The sequence below is a fragment of the Nelusetta ayraudi genome, unplaced genomic scaffold, assembly GCF_046127955.1.
Source record: "Nelusetta ayraudi isolate G7.1 ecotype Tasmania unplaced genomic scaffold, CSIRO-AGI_Nayr_v1 ptg000163l, whole genome shotgun sequence".
In the NCBI taxonomy this organism is placed as follows: Eukaryota; Metazoa; Chordata; class Actinopteri; order Tetraodontiformes; family Monacanthidae; genus Nelusetta; species Nelusetta ayraudi.
Window position 1 is genome coordinate 740,001 of NW_027466213.1, and position 17,754 is coordinate 757,754.

General features: G+C 50.4%; 1 protein-coding gene across 3 annotated transcripts in view; it reads right to left on the reverse strand.

Annotated features, from left to right (window-relative positions):
• LOC142880242 (tomoregulin-2-like) overlaps nt 1-17,754 on the reverse strand; it is a 93,564-nt gene that overhangs the window by 32,514 nt on the left and 43,296 nt on the right. For all 3 annotated transcript variants that reach the window (XM_076014012.1, XM_076014011.1, XM_076014013.1), the window contains exon 4: nt 8,406-8,432. In XM_076014012.1, coding sequence (XP_075870127.1) covers nt 8,406-8,432 — 27 coding nt within the window. The remainder of the gene's footprint in view (nt 1-8,405; nt 8,433-17,754) is intronic.

The following is a 17,754-nucleotide window of genomic DNA, read 5'->3' on the forward strand; positions in this document are numbered from 1 at the left end:
TGTTTTTTTTTTTGTTTTTTTCATCTCTCACTCTTTACTGCGATGATCTGCTCTCCTAATGTAAACAAAGTGCCAGGGCCTTCGTCACAGCAGCAGCTCACAGGTTCGGCTCGGAAAAAAAAACCCCCGCAAAGCCTTTATTGGGGCCCCTCACACACACACACACAAACACACACACACACGCGCGCGCACGACGTCGCCGCCACGAGAGACGTGCACGCTCCTCCTGAGACGAGGGGTTGAAGCCCACAAATAAACAGCCTTCAGATGTTTACACGCTGCGCTGCCTCCGGAGGCGGGGAGTGGAAGCCTCATTTGCATCGTGGATGAGAGGATTTCTCCAAAGGGGCTGCCGCCGCTTCGTGATGAGTCACACCGTATTTAGGTTAAGAAAACGGGGGAAGGGAAGCGCCGCCTATTGAAAGCGACACTTTTCATATTCTTCCTCTTTCGCAACGCAAAGCACATCTGAATGCAACAGAAGATGCAGGCGCAGGAAATCAAAACCGTTTAAACAACAGGCCGCAGCCTCGAGGACGCGTCAGCGGAGGTGGGGGTGGGCATCTGCTGGCACGCTTTCAGCAGTGTGATTGGTCGTCACCTTGGCTCCGCCTCTGTGTATCGTCCGGGCTGAATGTCAGCTTCACGCCACCTCCTCTTGACGACCATCAGGCATCAGGTTGTGTGAGTTGCAGCGAAATCAGAGCGAAGGGCTCCAGAACGAATTTGCTGCAGCGCTCGAGGGCCTCTAGGCTCCGCCCACCGCCGCCGTCGGCTCCCACGCCGGTCTCTCTCTTCTGTGATGTGGCCGGGAGATAAACGTGGTGAACCCTCTGCTGTTTCATTATCTACTGTTTGCCTGACGTGATGAACAACCACTGCTGCAGCTTCACAATCTACTTCCTGCCTCCCGACGAAGACACGGAGATGCTCATCTGCTGACGATTCGTTTCAAAGGCGGAGGAGGAGGAGGAGGAAGAAGAGGAGGAGGAAGAGGAAGAGGAAGAAGAGGAGTAAGAGAAAGAGGAGGAGGAAGAAGAGGAGGAGAAAGAAGAGGAGGAGGAAGAGGAAGAGGAGGAGTAAGAGAAAGAGGAGGAAGAAGAGGAGGAGAAAGAAGAAGCCTTCGTTGGAGCTGTTTCAAATTCTCTCTCTCTCTCTCTCTCTCTCTCTCTCACACACACACACACACACACACACACACACACACACACACACACACACACACAGCAGAAGTCCCCTGAAGGGGCCGCCTGATTCCCCTATTCCCTCACTTAATACCAGTCAAATCCTGCCATTACTGCCAGTCTGAGGCTCCTCGTGGCTCCGCCCCTGCTATCCCCCCCCCCTCCATCAGGCTCCTGATAAGGACGCTGCAATCTTCTTCCTCCTCTTCCTCCTCTTCCTCCTCCCACCACGTCGGCCCTTTCCATTATTTTCCCAATGACCACATATTTGACAATAAGAAATGCGGCCAAGGTGGCTCTGGGGGGGTTTCAGAGGTGACACCCCCCCCCCCCCCCCCCCCTTCACCCCCCACTTTTCTCATCAGCCTCTGTCCCACTTTCCAGCCGCCTGGGCTGATAGCGGCGAAAACACGGCAGCCGCACAGGAAGTCGGCTGGCAGCAGATCGAGCTGCCGTCAACCCCCCCCCCCCCGCCACATCACCCGCTCATCGACGAACACACACACACACACACACACACACACACACACACACACACATTTTCATTTTCACAAATCCCAATTTCAGACTAGTTCGTGTCAGTTTCTCTCTCCTGAAACCAAAGGCTGCGGAGGTGGCGGCGGGTGGGGGGGTGGGGGCTGGAGGGAGGGGGGGGGGGGGAATTTATTTCTATCTAATTTGCATATCCCATCACACCGTCCCCTCATCCCCCTGTGCCAGCACGGCAGCGGCAGCGGCGGCTTAACCTGAGAGTCTTCCCACCACCACCACCACCACCACCACCGCCGATGCCTGCACCCCTCATCAGCAGTGGCGGCTTAACCTGAGAGTCTTCCCACCACCATCTCCTCCACCACCACCTCCACCTCCATCTCCACCATCTCCACCTCCACCACCGCCTGCCTCGGCAGTGGCGTGAGACGGCTCTTGTTATCAGTGTGTGTGTGATATCACTGCAGGGATCAGCTGATTTGCTCTTTGATGGTGCAAAGAGCTTCAAGACACCTCGGGATGGGATTTGGTGCTTTACAATTACAAGTTGATTGATTGATTGATTGATTGATTGATTGATTGACCCCTCAAAGTTTGGTAAGATTACTCTCTGCTCACTCTGCTCAAGGCTGCAGTGAGCGACCAGACCACTGGACCACTGGACCACCGGACCAGTCTGATCCGGTCACATCAGTGCTAAAACAGACGGAGGAGGACGGTGACGACCCCACGGCTCCGTCTAATAACTGGAATCACCCGAATAAAATGAACAATTGCAGTCGTGCCGCGACACAGGAAGCATCCGATGGCCTCTGATGGGAGCCCAGGAACCAGGGAACCCACATCAGTCCTGTGGGCTTTTTAATTTGTCACAGCTGACAGTCACCAAATGAACTTTTTTTTTTTCTTGGCAGAATTTGACATTGCAGAAACTGTCGAGAGAGAGAGAGAGAGAAAAAAAAAAGTCACACTCAAATGTTGGTGCTTCAACATCCAGGATCCACAGCTGCTCTGCAGGCAGGTGGGCTTCCCTTTAAAGCCTGACGAGTCTGACCTTCAGGATGGATTGGACTCCCCAACAGTGGCGGGAGGAGCCCCTGTCGTGTGTGTGTGTGTGTGTGTGTGTGTGTGTGTGTGTGTGTGTGTGTCCGTCCAGTGGGACCGTCACCTCCCAGATCCTCCAAGCCAAGCAAACAGCCTCCAGATTAATCATCATTATTTGCCGGCTGATCTAATCGAGCAGCATTAAAGGCTTTGATTGAGTGCGATCGCGCCGCCGTATCGGAAGAGTCGATGATGCAAAGAAAAAAAACAAAACAAAAGAAAACAAACCAATCAGCTGAATAGCAACGGCCGGAGATCAATTGAAAGTGAATCCATAACTGCAGCGCTGGCGGAACCTTGTCCCTAAATCAAATTAATGAAGAGCCGGGGAAAAGAAATCCATGGTGGCGGCGGCTCTGATCATTAAAGGAATTATCGCACTCAGACTATCGAGTTTCAATTAGGCTCACTGTTTATTTTCCACATTCGTCAACACCTAGAAAAGTACATGTGGAGGAGTGAGTGGACAGAGCAGGGGAGGGGCCACAGGAAAAAAAAAAGAGTAAAAAAAGTAACAATGCTGTTGGGAGTGAAGTGAGCAGATGAGCAGTGAAGCCTCCCCGCAGACCCAAAGAGGCACTTTAGTAAAACGCTCCGCCGCCGCCGCCACCGCCGCTTTTGAGGTCGCCAGCGTCCCGACGTTCTGCTGCCGCCGCCGCCGCCGCTCAGGACTCATCACACAGACCATGATTTGGGGCCATTCGAAGAGAAAAACGGCCGGGAACATTAGTGTTGACCTTGACAAAGCACTTGATTTAGATAACAGCTCCCCCTCCTCCTCCTCCTCCTCCTCCTCCTCCTCTTCCTCCTCCTCCAGCGAGCCAGGCTGGAATTAGGTCACTTTAGTGGCTGGAGAGCCCCGCCGAGCGTGACCAAGCTGAAATGTTTGACTTTCAGGCAGGAGACGTGAGTGGACGTCGCACCTGCTCCACCTGCTCCACCTGCTCCACCCCCTGCAGCTCACAACTTGAATTTACTGTCGCTAAAACTGAAAACCAGCGGATTTATTGGCATATTAGAAGGCACGAAAAAAATGAAAGTTTTGTGTGTTTTTTTTTTTTTTGAAAGGTCGTTCTTCAGCCTTAAAAATAAAAAGGAAATCAAATAAAAAATTGTTCTCCTTCAGGGTGGGGGGGAGGCAGAATTGACCAACCAGAAGACTTCAACTTCTCACGGCTGATTAGATCCTCCAGCACTTGGACCATACTGTGCACTAAACTGATGTGCAGCTACCCGGAATTGAAACTAACATATTGTAGCAATTCAGCCCAGAGCTGCTGTGATTGGCCCCTCTTGCTCGCAAGAAGCTACTATAATATATATGTATATATAACACCATAATAACACCAGCAGGGCCACTGTTTCATACTCTGATGTATACATAGCAAAACAGCTCATTCAACACGCAGCAGAGCAGAGCAGGAGGCGAGGTGCGAGCGTCTGATTGGCTCACTGATTGGAGGCCTGCACTCACAGCGTAGCCAGTCAATCACTGTGCAGCTGTGCTGCTGTGCAGCTGTGCAGCTTCGGCTACAATGTGGCTCCTTGTGCCCACTTCCTGTCACGTCCCGAATTAGCCGACGGCTCGGAATCAGGGTTTTTTTTTTTTTTTTTTTTTGCCTCGTCTATTTTAGTCGTCAGCTGCATGAAGCACGCTGGTTGGGACGGGAAGTGAAAATGAGAAATTGCAATAGTTACATCACAAATAAGAACTATGTTGAATCCAGCCACGGCCTCATTTCCCGCCCCCCCCGCCCCCCCCCACCCCACACACACACAATGGAGTAGCAAGAATAGATTTACTGAGAAATTACCAAAAGATAATTTCAAGCAAAGTGGGATCAGCGAGACCTTGAAGATCATTACTGCACATTTACAGATAATGGTAATAAGAATAATAAGAATAATAAGGATAATAAGCACACAGAAGTGCTAGAGTTAGCTTGAGCAGCACACGTTGGCCCAAGGCTGCCAACCAGCTGCCAGTAGCTGTGTGTGCCACGGTGCTGCCAGCAGCGACGGCGGCGACGGCTTGGAAGGCAAAACTCGATGGAAACCAAGGTGAGCAAGCGTGGGGAATAAATCTACGCTCGGGGCAACTCGGAAACACCGCAGTTGTGTGTTTGCGGGGAGGGCTGGCAACTCTGTGCGTGTGTACTGCCGCCGCCGCCGCTATCATGTCCCAGCCCAGGGCTTCGGCGGGGCCCTGCACTCGTCCCGCAGCCCGGGCTTGATCCAGGACGACAGAAATCTCCGGAGCTCGGCTCGTCTTTTTGCCCCCCCCCACCCCCCACCCCGCGATCATGTGAGCGAAAATTCAATTTGGCCATTGTGCAATTAGATTTGGACAAATGTCTGATTCTGACTAAAGGGACCATGTGACCGCACTCGTGTCCCCGGGGGCACAGCCCTGCACAGTTGACTTGTGCGCGCTCGCTTATCAGATAAAAGCAAATGCAAAATAAAAAAAAGCCACACATAGAAACACAAAGTACACACACTGGCACAAACACAAGTACACACACACACACACACACACACACACACACACACACACACACACACACACACACACACACACACACACAGAGCCACAGCAGCGGCCAGGACTCAGCTGACCAGGGTTGTGTGGTGTAGATTTATCATCGGCCATTAAAAGACATTTGATTTTTACTGGGGTGTTTCTACACAACAGGAGCCCGACTGCTCTTTACAAGCACTTCCTCTATCCACCTCCTCCTCCTCCTCCTCCTCTATCCACCTCTTCCTCCTCTGGCCGTAAAGCACCAGCGTCTCTCCTCCTCTGCTGCACTATCTCCCCATCCACGGTGACCTTTACTTTGCCTCCTTCTTCATAGAGCGTGTTTGATTTCCTCCTCTTCCTCCTCCTCCTCCTTCTCCTCATCCCTGCAAAACATCCTCACCCAACTGGCCAGTTTTTGCTGCTTTTTTTGTTTTTGTTTTTTTTTAAACAAGGGCTGACTGATCCAGTGCAATGTGGGGATGAAGGAAGAAAATAATTACTACAACTTGTGTTTACTGGGTTTCCCCAGGAGGTTTTGGTTCATCGTGCTGCTGCACCGAGAGAGACGAGAAGGTGCGACAACACGCTTCACCTCTCGAGATGTTTCCTCCAGAATTCTCTGATCAGGTTTTTTTATTTTTTTTTTTGGTTGAAACCAGAGTGTTTTTTTTTTCTATTGCTGGATTCTGCAGACACACATTGAATTCATCTTTTTCGTGTTTCGCTAAAGCACACTGTGCTAGTCCTGGTGTGGGGGGCGGAGCTGGAGCTGCTGCTCTCCTGGGAGGAGTCAATCAGCTTCACAATCAGGCTCGGCTCGCACGACGTCGCTCGACGGAACAGAAATAAAGCAAACCGTGCAGGAGCCTTCGCCGGCTTCCAGAGGTCCAATGATTCTTACAGGGCTGAAGGACCAAATCTGAATAATAATAATAATAATAATAATAATAAGATCCACTCAACTCAGTGCTTTTTTTTTTTTTTTTAATATCTATCGTTTGCCTTTTCCCAATCACTTCACTGCGTCTCCTCCGCTCTCTTCCCTGTTTTCAGCCCCGCCCCCCCCCATCTATGGTTGCCCCACCCCCTCCCCCCCTTCATTTCCGCTTCTCTGTCCGGTCCTTTTACACAGAGGCTAATCTCTCTCTCTCTCTCTCTCTCTTTCTCTCTCTCTCTCTCACAGCAGCACTTGGTGAAGAGTTAATGAAGACGCAACGCAACAAAAAAAACAGAGACGGAGTACCGTTAACACACACACACACACACACACACACACACACACACACACAGGCATGAGGAGTGTAATAAACGCCCTCTGACCCTGGTCAGCCAGTTCAGTGGCGCACTAGTGTGAAGATGAATGACCCCACTGGTGCACCAGGGCAGTCGGATGGACTCAGTGACGTCTTAAGTCGGTGATTCTGTCGCTACGTAGCCAGTTTTCAAAGCTCTACAGTGCCGTGTGTCAAACTCTGGCCCGCGGTCTGTGAGGCAATACAAAATCACCGCAAGAGCCGCTGGCCCGCTGGTATTATACAGCGCGTTAGCACATGTAGGCTAATGCTACAAATGCCAGAATGCTCTGCTCAATCAGGACAGGACGTTTATTGAAGGATATTATAATTAATGAATTGGTTTATTTTTGTGATTTTATTTTGAAATGCATTATTAGCTCGTAAAAAAGGTTACTGTTGAAATTTAAATCAGAAGCCTGCAGATAAAAAAAAAAAAAAGCACATGACTTTTATTTATTTCAATGTGTTTTTGCAGTTATTTATTGTATAGTGTGAAGCTTCACTTGATCCATATTCAGCGTTGAAGCAAAACACATTTGGGTCCATAGAAAATAGTTCACTGATCTTTCTGCAGGAAGATTTTTTTTCAATAAATATCAACGTTGGCTTGCGACTTTGTCCAAGTCTGACATTTTGGCCTCACTGTGTATTTCAGTTTGACATCCCTGCCCTACAGTGACTTGCTTTTATTTTTATTTTTCAAAAAAAAAAAAAAAAAAAAAACCACTAGCAACAAAATTGACTACTTTTTCTCTGAGAATTCTGCCGAGTCGGACTTGCGGGCAGGCGTCCTTCTCTCCCTCCTCAAGCACCAGCGGGCGTGACTTGGCCGTCTGTTCGTGGCAACTGGAATCTGCACTGAGCCCGGTTGAAAGAAGCCGCGACGGACGATCACATGATTTATCGTGAGAGCAGGAGCCCTTAAACCACGAGGCTGTTCACCCAAACGTCATTCAGAGACTTTCATTCCTCCACGTTCACATCGTCGCGTCCCAGAAAGCTCAGAAATGCTCCCGGCTGAATCTTTCAAATCCCCGACACGCAGAGGCTGCTGCTCCAGAGTCGCTAGTTTACCAGAACCATCGCTCGCCGCTTCCAAGAACCTGCTGGTTATTCAACAAAGTGGAAACGGTGAATTATCTCGACAACGACGACGACGACGACAACAACAACAAAAGAAAACCAATGTGGCAGCATTAAAACGCTATTGACTCCCATAAAGAAGCCAACAGTTTAATTAGTGCTGGAACCCGTGGACGTCGGCTTGCAGCAGCTGCCACGTCTGGCCTGGAGCTGCGAAGCTGAAATAATATTAGCAGAGAGCCGGCGGCTGGCTGGCTGGCCGGCGGCCCCGCAGGGAGCAAACAGCCACGCTGGGAATTTCTCCGTAAACACACCACAACAAAGTTGCTACGGTGAGCTTGTTAGCAAACAGCTGCCTGGTTTGTAGCAGGTAAGGACACACACACACACACACACACACACACACACACACACACACACACACACACACACACACACACACTCTCTCTGGGGACGTTGTTTTGGTGTTTGCAGTGGATGAATGTCAAACCTGTGGGTCGGTCCTCCCATGTTGCCGTGTTTGACGAGAAATAAATACATTCTAGCAGCGCTGGACGGGCCAGAGTGTCGAGTCGAGCTCAACGTGGTCAAAACAAACATCTCTTCTTGGATGAAGTTTCAGCGGATGAAGGAGACGGGTGCAGACACGGACATTGAAAAGCAGCACAGAGAGGAAGATGAGGAGGAGGAGGAGGAGGAGGAGGAGGTGGTGAGTAATCTTACCGTCGTCTCCAGATCCCGAGCCGGCATCTGCGGAGGAGAGCAAACAGTCATTAAGGAAGAGGCTCACAGTGCCGCAGACGTCAGCTGAGCCAGTGTGTGTGTCTGCATATGGAAGTGTGTGTCTAGACCTCCCTGTGTCAAAGTGGAAATCCATTTTTTGAATGCAGCTGCGATGGCCTTGAAAAGTCCACGACGCATCAAAACCACTTTGACATTGATCACAAACTGCATCTCCCACAATGCACCAGGTGGCCGCCTGACTTTTCCAACAAGACGCCTGAGCAACGGCGGCGGATAATCCCAGAATGTTGAAGGTGAGAAGAGATGAAGGAGGAAGATTGAATGTTTGTTTCACAACTACGAAAGGCATCTTGCAATGTCAAAGGTGCATTTATTCACATGTTTGTCAGTGTATTGAGACTCGACGACCCGGAGGCCGCACAGCTCACGTTGCCCTCAGTCAAAATCCAGCGTTTGAACGCCGGAGTGAGAGGAAAGAAACCTCTGAAGGCGGCGCAGAAAGTTAAACTTGGAAAAGAGAAGAAGAACACAGAGCAAGAGAGGAGAGAAGAGGACGTGGCCCCGAGGCTGCCAGCATTATGCATCTTCCTCCGCCGAGACCGAGCGAACACCTCCGTCTGTCGCTGGCTGAGGATCTGTTGTTGCGTGTCGGCGGCTCTTCTGTTTCTTTCCCTCACCCCCTCCCTCCCTCCCTCCCTCCCTCCGGCTGCGGCGGGCTCTCGGAATTGTTTAACAATATGGCCGTGAAAGGGATAGTGATGAGCACTTAGAGGAACAGGCGCCGAGTAACTGGAGCCAGGCAAGCAGAAAGCGATCGGCTAAAAAGCCTCGGGGCCGGAGAGCAGTGGGCGGAGTCTCGGGGGAGCCCGCTCCCCGTGAAAACCCCTGTGAGATGGGCTTCACGTTGGGGGGGTGGGGGGGGGGGGGGTGGAGGGTGGGCTGGGTGCACTGTCGCCAGGGTAGCGTGGCCGTCGCTGGGCTGGACGGCAGGCGTGGAGCGCAGCCAGCAGGCTGTCCGGATACTTTAGTCGCGAAAGCATCAGTTGAATAAATGGCCTCTGCGATGGATAAACTCAGCAGACAGGATGACAGGGGTGACAGGGTGACAGGGGCGACAGGTGGGACAGGGGCAGCCCTGCAGTGAGCCAGCAGTGAGGTGGGGCCGCCTCCTGTGTTGCTTGTCCTAGTGTGTCAAACACTTCACCGTCTTCCATTTCTTTCTTTTTTTTTTTTAATTTCTTTGATTTCTTGTGATTTTATGAACCTCTATATTTTGATTTATTTGTAGTTATGATTGCATGGGCTGATTTTATTTTATTTTATTATTATTACATCAATATTGATGAAATAAGTGTGGGCTCGTTTTATTCCTCTTTAAATAAAACATTTTTTTTTACGAGAGGAACGTGAAGATGTTTATTGGACCTAAATATTCAAAAATAAAATCTAATTACGTCCTCAGTGTTTTAACACTTGTTTTGAACACCAGCAGTTGTAATAAAAGTCGCGACGGCGGAACACAATGTTTTGGTTTGGAAGAGAGACAGTATTTCAAAAAAAATGAGAATCAACAGAAAAAAAAAAAAAAAATCTAATAAAGCTTTTAATGATGCCATCCTTCCAACATTATCGCACCAGCCGCTTTGCATTTCTCTTCAGGCCATCACATATGTATATATGAGAAAAGAACAACACAAACAACAACGCAGATGGCTCATCACCCTCCAGGTATTTGGTTTGTTTCGCATTCATTTTAAGGTGGTGAAATGCAGACACCTTCAGTTTTATCAGCAGTCCGTCTGTCAGACGTGCTGGTGGAGCTGCTGTGAGGACGCCTGAGCCTCATCTCGCTCCCTGCCGCTAGCTAGCCGCCGTGCGCCGCTGTGCGCCGCAGTGGCCAACGCGGCTCTCGCCAGAGCCAGTTGGGGGCGAAGTGGAGTCACGCTGTCCACTGGAGACACGGATTCTTCACCGCTGCTTCTCTTAATCTTCTCCTCCTTTCAACGCAAACGTGTGTGCAGCCCTGATAAATCTGCCTGCTGCGGCTCCAGCGGACGTTGCTTCTAACCGCTAGCAGCTTCTTCTTTGCTGAGGTTTTTTTTTTATCTCGTCTCTTCTTGCAGTTACACCTCTTTCTATCTAAACCTAAAAAAAAATAAAAAAAAGACAGATAATCTCTCGGCGGGACGAGATGAGTGAGAATTGGCTCAAGGTCGCGTTGCCTTCCTGAACGTTTCGAGAACAACCACGTCTGAGCAGAGCGCAGGGACGCAGCGACGGCAACGGCAACAAATACATCAAGGTGTGCAAGAGGCTGCCGGTGCAAACAAAAAAAAAAAAAAAATGAATCATTAACTTAATGAATCAAATACTGGCAAAAAAAAACAACAGGAGGAAGAAGTGTTTGAGCGTGTTTTGCTGCTTGGCCATTTCCCAGCAGCGCCGCTGCTCTGCAACGCTCCTCGTCCGAGCGACACCTACACTGTCAGCGGTTGTCGGATGTAATGAGCGTAATTCTCTCCGGCTGACTTGATTACGTCGGAGTCGGCTGCTCGCTCGCCGCCAGCGCCCGGACTCAGCAGGGAGGTTTATCTCGCTGCTGCAGCAGCCCGGTCGGCCGACTCGCCGTGTTCCCGGCAGTTAACAACTCCCCCGACCACTGCGAGCAATCACCGCCGGTCAAGCAAAGCGTGAAAGAAACAGTCACACTTCGCACGCGTTGTCGCGAGCGTTAAGAACAGATTGTCGTTTGCGCCGTGTGTGTTTTGGCCCCCCCCGCCGAGGTGCAAGCGTCTCCACCGAAGCCACGCCCACGCAGCACAAACCCGCTGCACGGAAACAAATACCTGAGCTGCTCTGGCTCGTTGGTTTTACCGAGGGAAGTGCTGCTCATCACGGGAGGAGTTCTCAGCTTTTACACATGACATATCTGAATGTTAGCTTAGCATTGCAGCCGTTAGCATTACATTATCGCACCGACGGGGCTGCTTCCCAGCCGCAGAGCGAGAGACGGAAAAGCAACAGGAGCCTCGGCCCGGCGCCGCCTTCCTCCCTTCGTCTTTGAAGAGAATCAGAATCCAGCTGACCTTGGAGCTCCGGGGACACGGGGTGTGCGGTGTTTCATGAAAAGGCTTAGCGGGAAGGATCCCCCCCCAACCCTCCCCACCCTCCGCCGCCCAGCCTAGTGGAGACAGAAGGGGGTTCGCCGAGGATCAATAAAAACCTTTAGCGTCTGCACCAGGGCACGAGGTTGGAGAGGTTGGAGGGGTTGGAGGGGTTTGAGGAAGGAGTGGCGAGGCAGAGAAAAACCGGCGAGGGAGATAAGCAGCAGTCTTCTGCCAGGTCACACAGAGGAGCAAGGAGGACGGCAGTGGTGGAGGCAGGAGGGAGGAGAGAAGGACCAAGTTGCCTTCATTCGCAGCACATCGCTCCATCTTGATGGGTCTGGAGAAAGGGTTTGCTAGGAAAACAAGCAAAAAGCACACAGAGCCCAAAGCGTCCACTTCAGGTTCGGACACCAGGCGTTCTGCAGGAGGAGAGGCTGGAGATCCGCAGAAACAGAAAAAGAAGAAAGAAAACCCAGCAATCCTCAGCGCCATCCAGCCAGCCAGCCAGCCAGCCAGCCAGCCAGCCAGCCAGCATGCGAGAGTGATTCTCCTGCGATGCACAGCGGCCGCGGCTCGGTCCATTAGCCCGGCGGTGCCGTGTCATTCCCTGAACAATGACTTTCCGCCGCTCCTCAGTTGTCGTGCATAACACAAGCCGTGTGTGTAACGCATCCAGCCGCAACCAAAGGCAGATTATTTCCTCCCGTGGACCTCGGCTATAATCTTCTTCCACGCTGGAGGCTTCACGGCCAGCGGCCTCCGACTGGTGTTTGGTGAAAGCTCCGCAGCTCCGGCTCACCGGGAGACGCACGCGTCTCGGCTTTCTTCTCTCGTTCCCCCCCCGCCCCCCGCCCCTCCATTTTCAACCTAGCGACCGCAGCGGTGGTCAATGAATCTCAGAAAGCCTTCAGCCTTTCACTCAGTAAATAGCTTTGCAGAAGTGTGAAGGGACTCTGTGGGAGAGTGGATCTACAAAGTGCACAATTCATCGCCGTGTACTTGTTGACGCTGCAGCCGTAAAGAATAATTTTCAAATGACTTTTTTTTTTTTTTTTTCATTGTTAATCCTTAACCAGGCCATTGCCATTCATGTCGGGAGAGGAGTGCAGAGTGCGTTGATTGAACATAACGGTCCTTTAATTAACGTCCACATAAAGGAGTTGAGACGCTGGCCTCCTTCTGAGTCTGGGCACATAATCTGCAGCGTGCAGCGTCCACCTCAAGTCCTCCTCGCCCACTTTATCATTCCGCCCTCACATTCATTACCGCCAATCCCTCGCCGAACTTAATTGCATTCTGTAGAGCAAAGTTGGCTGGTTCCCTTTGCAACAGAGGCGTCTTATTATATAAATCCCTTATTGGACTTTTTCCACCCTTTGTAATGCCTGTGCTGGAGTGGCCCCACCGGACCTGGAGATACCCAGTCCACCGGCTCCAGCAAACACACGCAAATTATTTGCAGAAGACTTTCCTGATGCATCGCGAGTCCTGCCGACACCTGAAGCCTGACCAGGAATCCATGTGAAATGAGGGGATTCGTTCAATGGAAGATTGGAGGATTGGCCGGATGACACCCGTGAACGACCCTGGAACCCCCCGGTATGCTCAACAAGTGCCTCTCTCACAAAAATATCATTATCTTGCGACATGTTTGATTCCAGCAGGCGGTGCTGGATGAAATTCGATTGCCCTGCGTTACCCTGAAGGTGACACTACTGGGTTACTAGCACTTCCTATGGACTTCCAAAGGGTGGCATACCTGCCGTATCCAAGAGGGCGGAGCTACGCACGCTGCCATTAGCTGATTGGTCAAGAGGAGGACTTTTTTTTTTTTTGAGATGAACGGAGCACACGGTGAGAAGGAAGCAGAGAAAGAGACGAAGATCCTCTGGAGGTGTCGACTCAACTCCTTCTGCATTCAATTCATTCTTAGACGACAGCAGTTGGCAAGTGAAAGTGTAGTGAAGTCATCCCGTACCAGACCCATCCCGTACCAAACCCCCCCCTGTACCAAACCCCCCCGTACCAAACCCTCCCCGTACCAAACCACCCCGTACCAAACCCTCCCCGTACCAAACCACCCCGTACCAAACCCATCCCGTACCAAAACCATCCCGTACCAAACCCATCCTGTACCAAACCCCCCCGTACCAAACCCTCCCCGTACCAAACCATCCCATACCAAACCACCCCCGTACCAAACCACCCCCGTACCAAACCCATCCTGTACCAAACCCCCCCGTACCAAACCCTCCCCGTACCAAACCACCCCCGTACCAAACCATCCCGTACCAAACCCTCCCCGTACCAAACCATCCCATACCAAACCACCCCCGTACCAAACCCATCCTGTACCAAACCCCCCCGTACCAAACCCATCCCGTACCAAACCACCCCCGTACCAAACCCATCCTGTACCAAACCCCCCCGTACCAAACCCATCCCGTACCAAACCACCCCCGTACCAAACCCATCCTGTACCAAACCCCCCCGTACCAAAACCATCCCGTACCAAACCCACCCCCCGTACCAAACCACCCCCCGTACCAAACCCCCCCCGTACCAAACCCATCCCGTACCAAACCCACCCCCTGTACCAAACCCATCCCCTGTACCAAACCCATCCCGTACCAAACCACCCCGTACCAAACCACCCCCGTACCAAACCCATCCCGTACCAAACCACCCCGTACCAAACCCCCCTGAACCGCTCAGTGGAAGAAGCTAAAGCCTAGCAAACGGGATTCAACGAGTCTTGTAACATTGTAGCTAAGGTGCACTTTGCTACGTACATCCTTGTGGTTGGGCAGCAGGCTTTACTGCGGTTCCATTCCATACATTGTCCGTGAATTGTCTCCGGCTGTGCCAGTGTCACACCAACGTTAGCATATGGTCTCGGCGCTGCGGATGAGCAAACGGCCGAGCATAAGCTGCCAGCACGAGACCCAACAAGTCCAATTTCACACGTCTGGCTTAGCAAGAGAAGAGCCGAGTGGAGAAGCGTTTGAGTTTGAAGAGGCGGCACCCGGCATGATGCGAGTCGCCGTGCGGGCTGCGCAGGAAATGACATCACACATCTCGATGCAAAGATAACACAATGCAAAGGGGATGTTCAAGGTGGAAACACTACAGTCATTTGAAAAACTGGATTGACGTGACGGGAATGTTTGAACAAAAAATTGTGTCTATTTGCAGAAATTTGCAATATATGTATATATATATATGTATATATATATATATATATATATACATATATCTGAAGAGAAACTTGACAAAGTTAGAGTGAATTTTCCTCCTCAATCCCTGAAGATTGGAGAGATTTTACCGTCCGGCCCAGACAGAGTGGCATCTTGGCACCGAGTCATGTTTGCTGACACCTTAGCATGAAAGTGACGCCTCAGCGGGCTTCCTGTTTACTGTTGGCGCTCCGACGTCTGGCCTCTTGGCCTTCGCCGCCGCCTCAGATGGTTGAGGAGAGAGCGTGATGGCGACGCTGTCGACGTTGCTTTGCTAAATCCAGCCAAAGGTTTCGACAGCTGACACACACAGACACAGCCTACGCCCTGAAGGGGGCGTGAGTGGGAGGTTGGCCGAGTGAAGCTTCTCAGCCGATGCAATTTTATTTTTACATTTTTTTTTTAATTTTTCAATTACAAAAAAAATGTTAAAATTGCTGTAACTCCTCACTGCATTCGCACGTTTGCTTGGAATTGAAGTTTTTATTTCAGCCACTTTCTGTCTGCGCTGCGGCAAGACAGAAAAACTGGCATCAGCAGCCGAGATGACATCTGTACTGTTGCTGCTGATGCGATTTTGCCAGAAAATATACGGTCGAAACAGAAAACTAAAAAAAGAAGAAAAAAAAAAAAGAATGTGCAAGTGTTTGGGGAAAGAGGTGTTGAGCTCATTTAGTGTTTAAAGTGGCAGGGGCCTAAACGATTCTGATGCTCGCCGTCCAGAGTATTGACTGAGAGGCTGAGAGGCGAGAAGAGCACAGACGGCTGATTTGAAAAAAAAAAAAAAAAAAAAAAAGTGTCTGGCCTATTTTTCTACATGAAAGGTCATCACTTGGTTATGTAAGACAGATTGCGCTGTTCTGCCTCCGCAAGAACCCGGCAGTTTGTGTCATTGTATCATCAGAAAAACGAGGGTTTCCGCTCCTTGGAAGGAAGACGCCTCATTTTAAAAGATCTGCTTTTCGAATCGATACGTCTCCGGTGGTATATCCAAAAGACATAAATGGTGTAAATGAACTCTTAAGAACTAATGCCAACAAATAATTAAAACAAATCCATCCAGATATCCGTTTATTTTTTTTTTATTTTTTTATTTTTTTAAGTTTAGTGCAAAATCATTAACTATCTAAATGGAAAAAAAATATGCTTGCAAAATTTAGAAACAGATCCTTGATATTCAACAGTGAGCGATGGTAACAGTAAAATATGATAAGAAAAAAATGCATGCTGTCGCTCTGGCCAAAGGTTAACGTCACTACAGCAGCAGCAAACCTTTTTTTATCCTTCCAACTCCACAGCATTCACAAGGCCGCTAGTGTTCCAGCGGAGCCGCTGCCATTCCGCTCTCCGAGGTGCTTAGCGGGGCTTATTCCCGCCTCTTTAATAGACCTGGCTGAGGCTGAGTGAGTCTCGGCGCCGCCAGCTCGGCCCGAGCCGTGATTCACGAGTGGCTCGGACGGACAAAAAGCCGTCGTCACCTTGCCAGCGGTCTCCCCGCGTGCCCCCTCCCCCCCCCCCTGCTGAGAACTCCGTTCACAGTGTGACTCAATAATTGGCTCAACATAAAATAATTGACTGCCGGAGCGGCACACTCTGGATTTGTCACCAAGCGCCAACAATTGGCCAAACATAATCAGGTCTGTCCTAATGGAATCAGGGCCGGAGGAGCTTCCCAAAGTGCTGTTAATGGCTGCAGCAGCACTAGGTTCAAGTACAGAGTCACTCTCAGTCTGCTTCTTTACAACCAAGAGAACGAAAAAAAATAAAAATCCGCCAAAGGGGAGAATAACAGGAGTCAACGTCTGGCAGAGAATAGTTCTTTCAAAGAACACAAACAGCTTTTGGCTCTATGTGCTAAGAAAAAAAAAACAAAAACAAAAAGGTGAATTTCGCCTTCTTTTCACTTTCAATTGGTCCGACGGTCTGGATTTCCTCTGCTGGCTTCCCCGAGTCGCTCTGCTTGAGGCTCATTCTGAGCAGTAGAGCATCGTTCCTCGTGCGTCCACTGGCTGGATGTCCATCTCTTTCCACTGAGCTGCCACAAGACAGAATGAATCTCTTCTTTGTCTTTCCTTTAACTTCACAGTGCTCCCAATAGGAAGCAGCATCACACGGCTGCTCTCCACCACAGGCCTAACGAAGTGGCTGACCTTCCTCTGGCCCAAAGACGCCTGCTCAGCAGCTTCCATGCTGAACTTTAGTCAGCAGACACTAACACCAATTTACCTTGAACAATTACACACAGAGTGCATTCCTTATGTTGTTTTTTCTCTCCCTTCCCTTATTGGCGGAAGGAGACGAACGCAAGCGGCTGACGACGAGGCGGAGGAGGAGGAGGCTTCTGAGTGAGCTGCTGCAGAAGGTTCTGGACCAACACCGGACATCACAGCACCAGTCCGAGCTCAGGGGAAACGCGTGCGGCGGCTGACGCAGTCGCCTGCAGAATCATCTGAAGCTCTGTGTGTCTCTGCTTCTTCCTCCTCCTGTTAGAAGTGGCGCCGTGACAAAAGAAACGTGATGAAAACGTCTTTCATCAAATCTGAATAATGCCGTCGCAGCAGCTCTGTCTCGTCTCGGCACGAAGCGAACCAATCAGTCATCATTGTGCGATTTCACAGAACTAACTACAACAACTGAGGACCTGGGTGAGGAGAAGTCAGGGCCGTTCCACAGCCATCAACTCCACACTTGAACCCGTCTCAAGTCATCTCATCCTCACCCAGGGATCCCAAACTATTTTCCTTCACACCAGCAGGAAACAGAAACTTCAGATGTTTGCTCGAGCATAAAATCGCTAAAAAAAAAAAAATATTTCCAGATTTCCAAATGTTTCCAGACAGTGGACTTGGAACGTTCACTGACACATTTTTTTTCCCCTTAATAAAAATGTCACCGGGACAAAATTACATTTGCGTGGCCCTGCTGGGGGGCATAAAGCCGTCAGCTTATCACTGCTAAACACGCTCTTTCATGTCGACTGGAAAC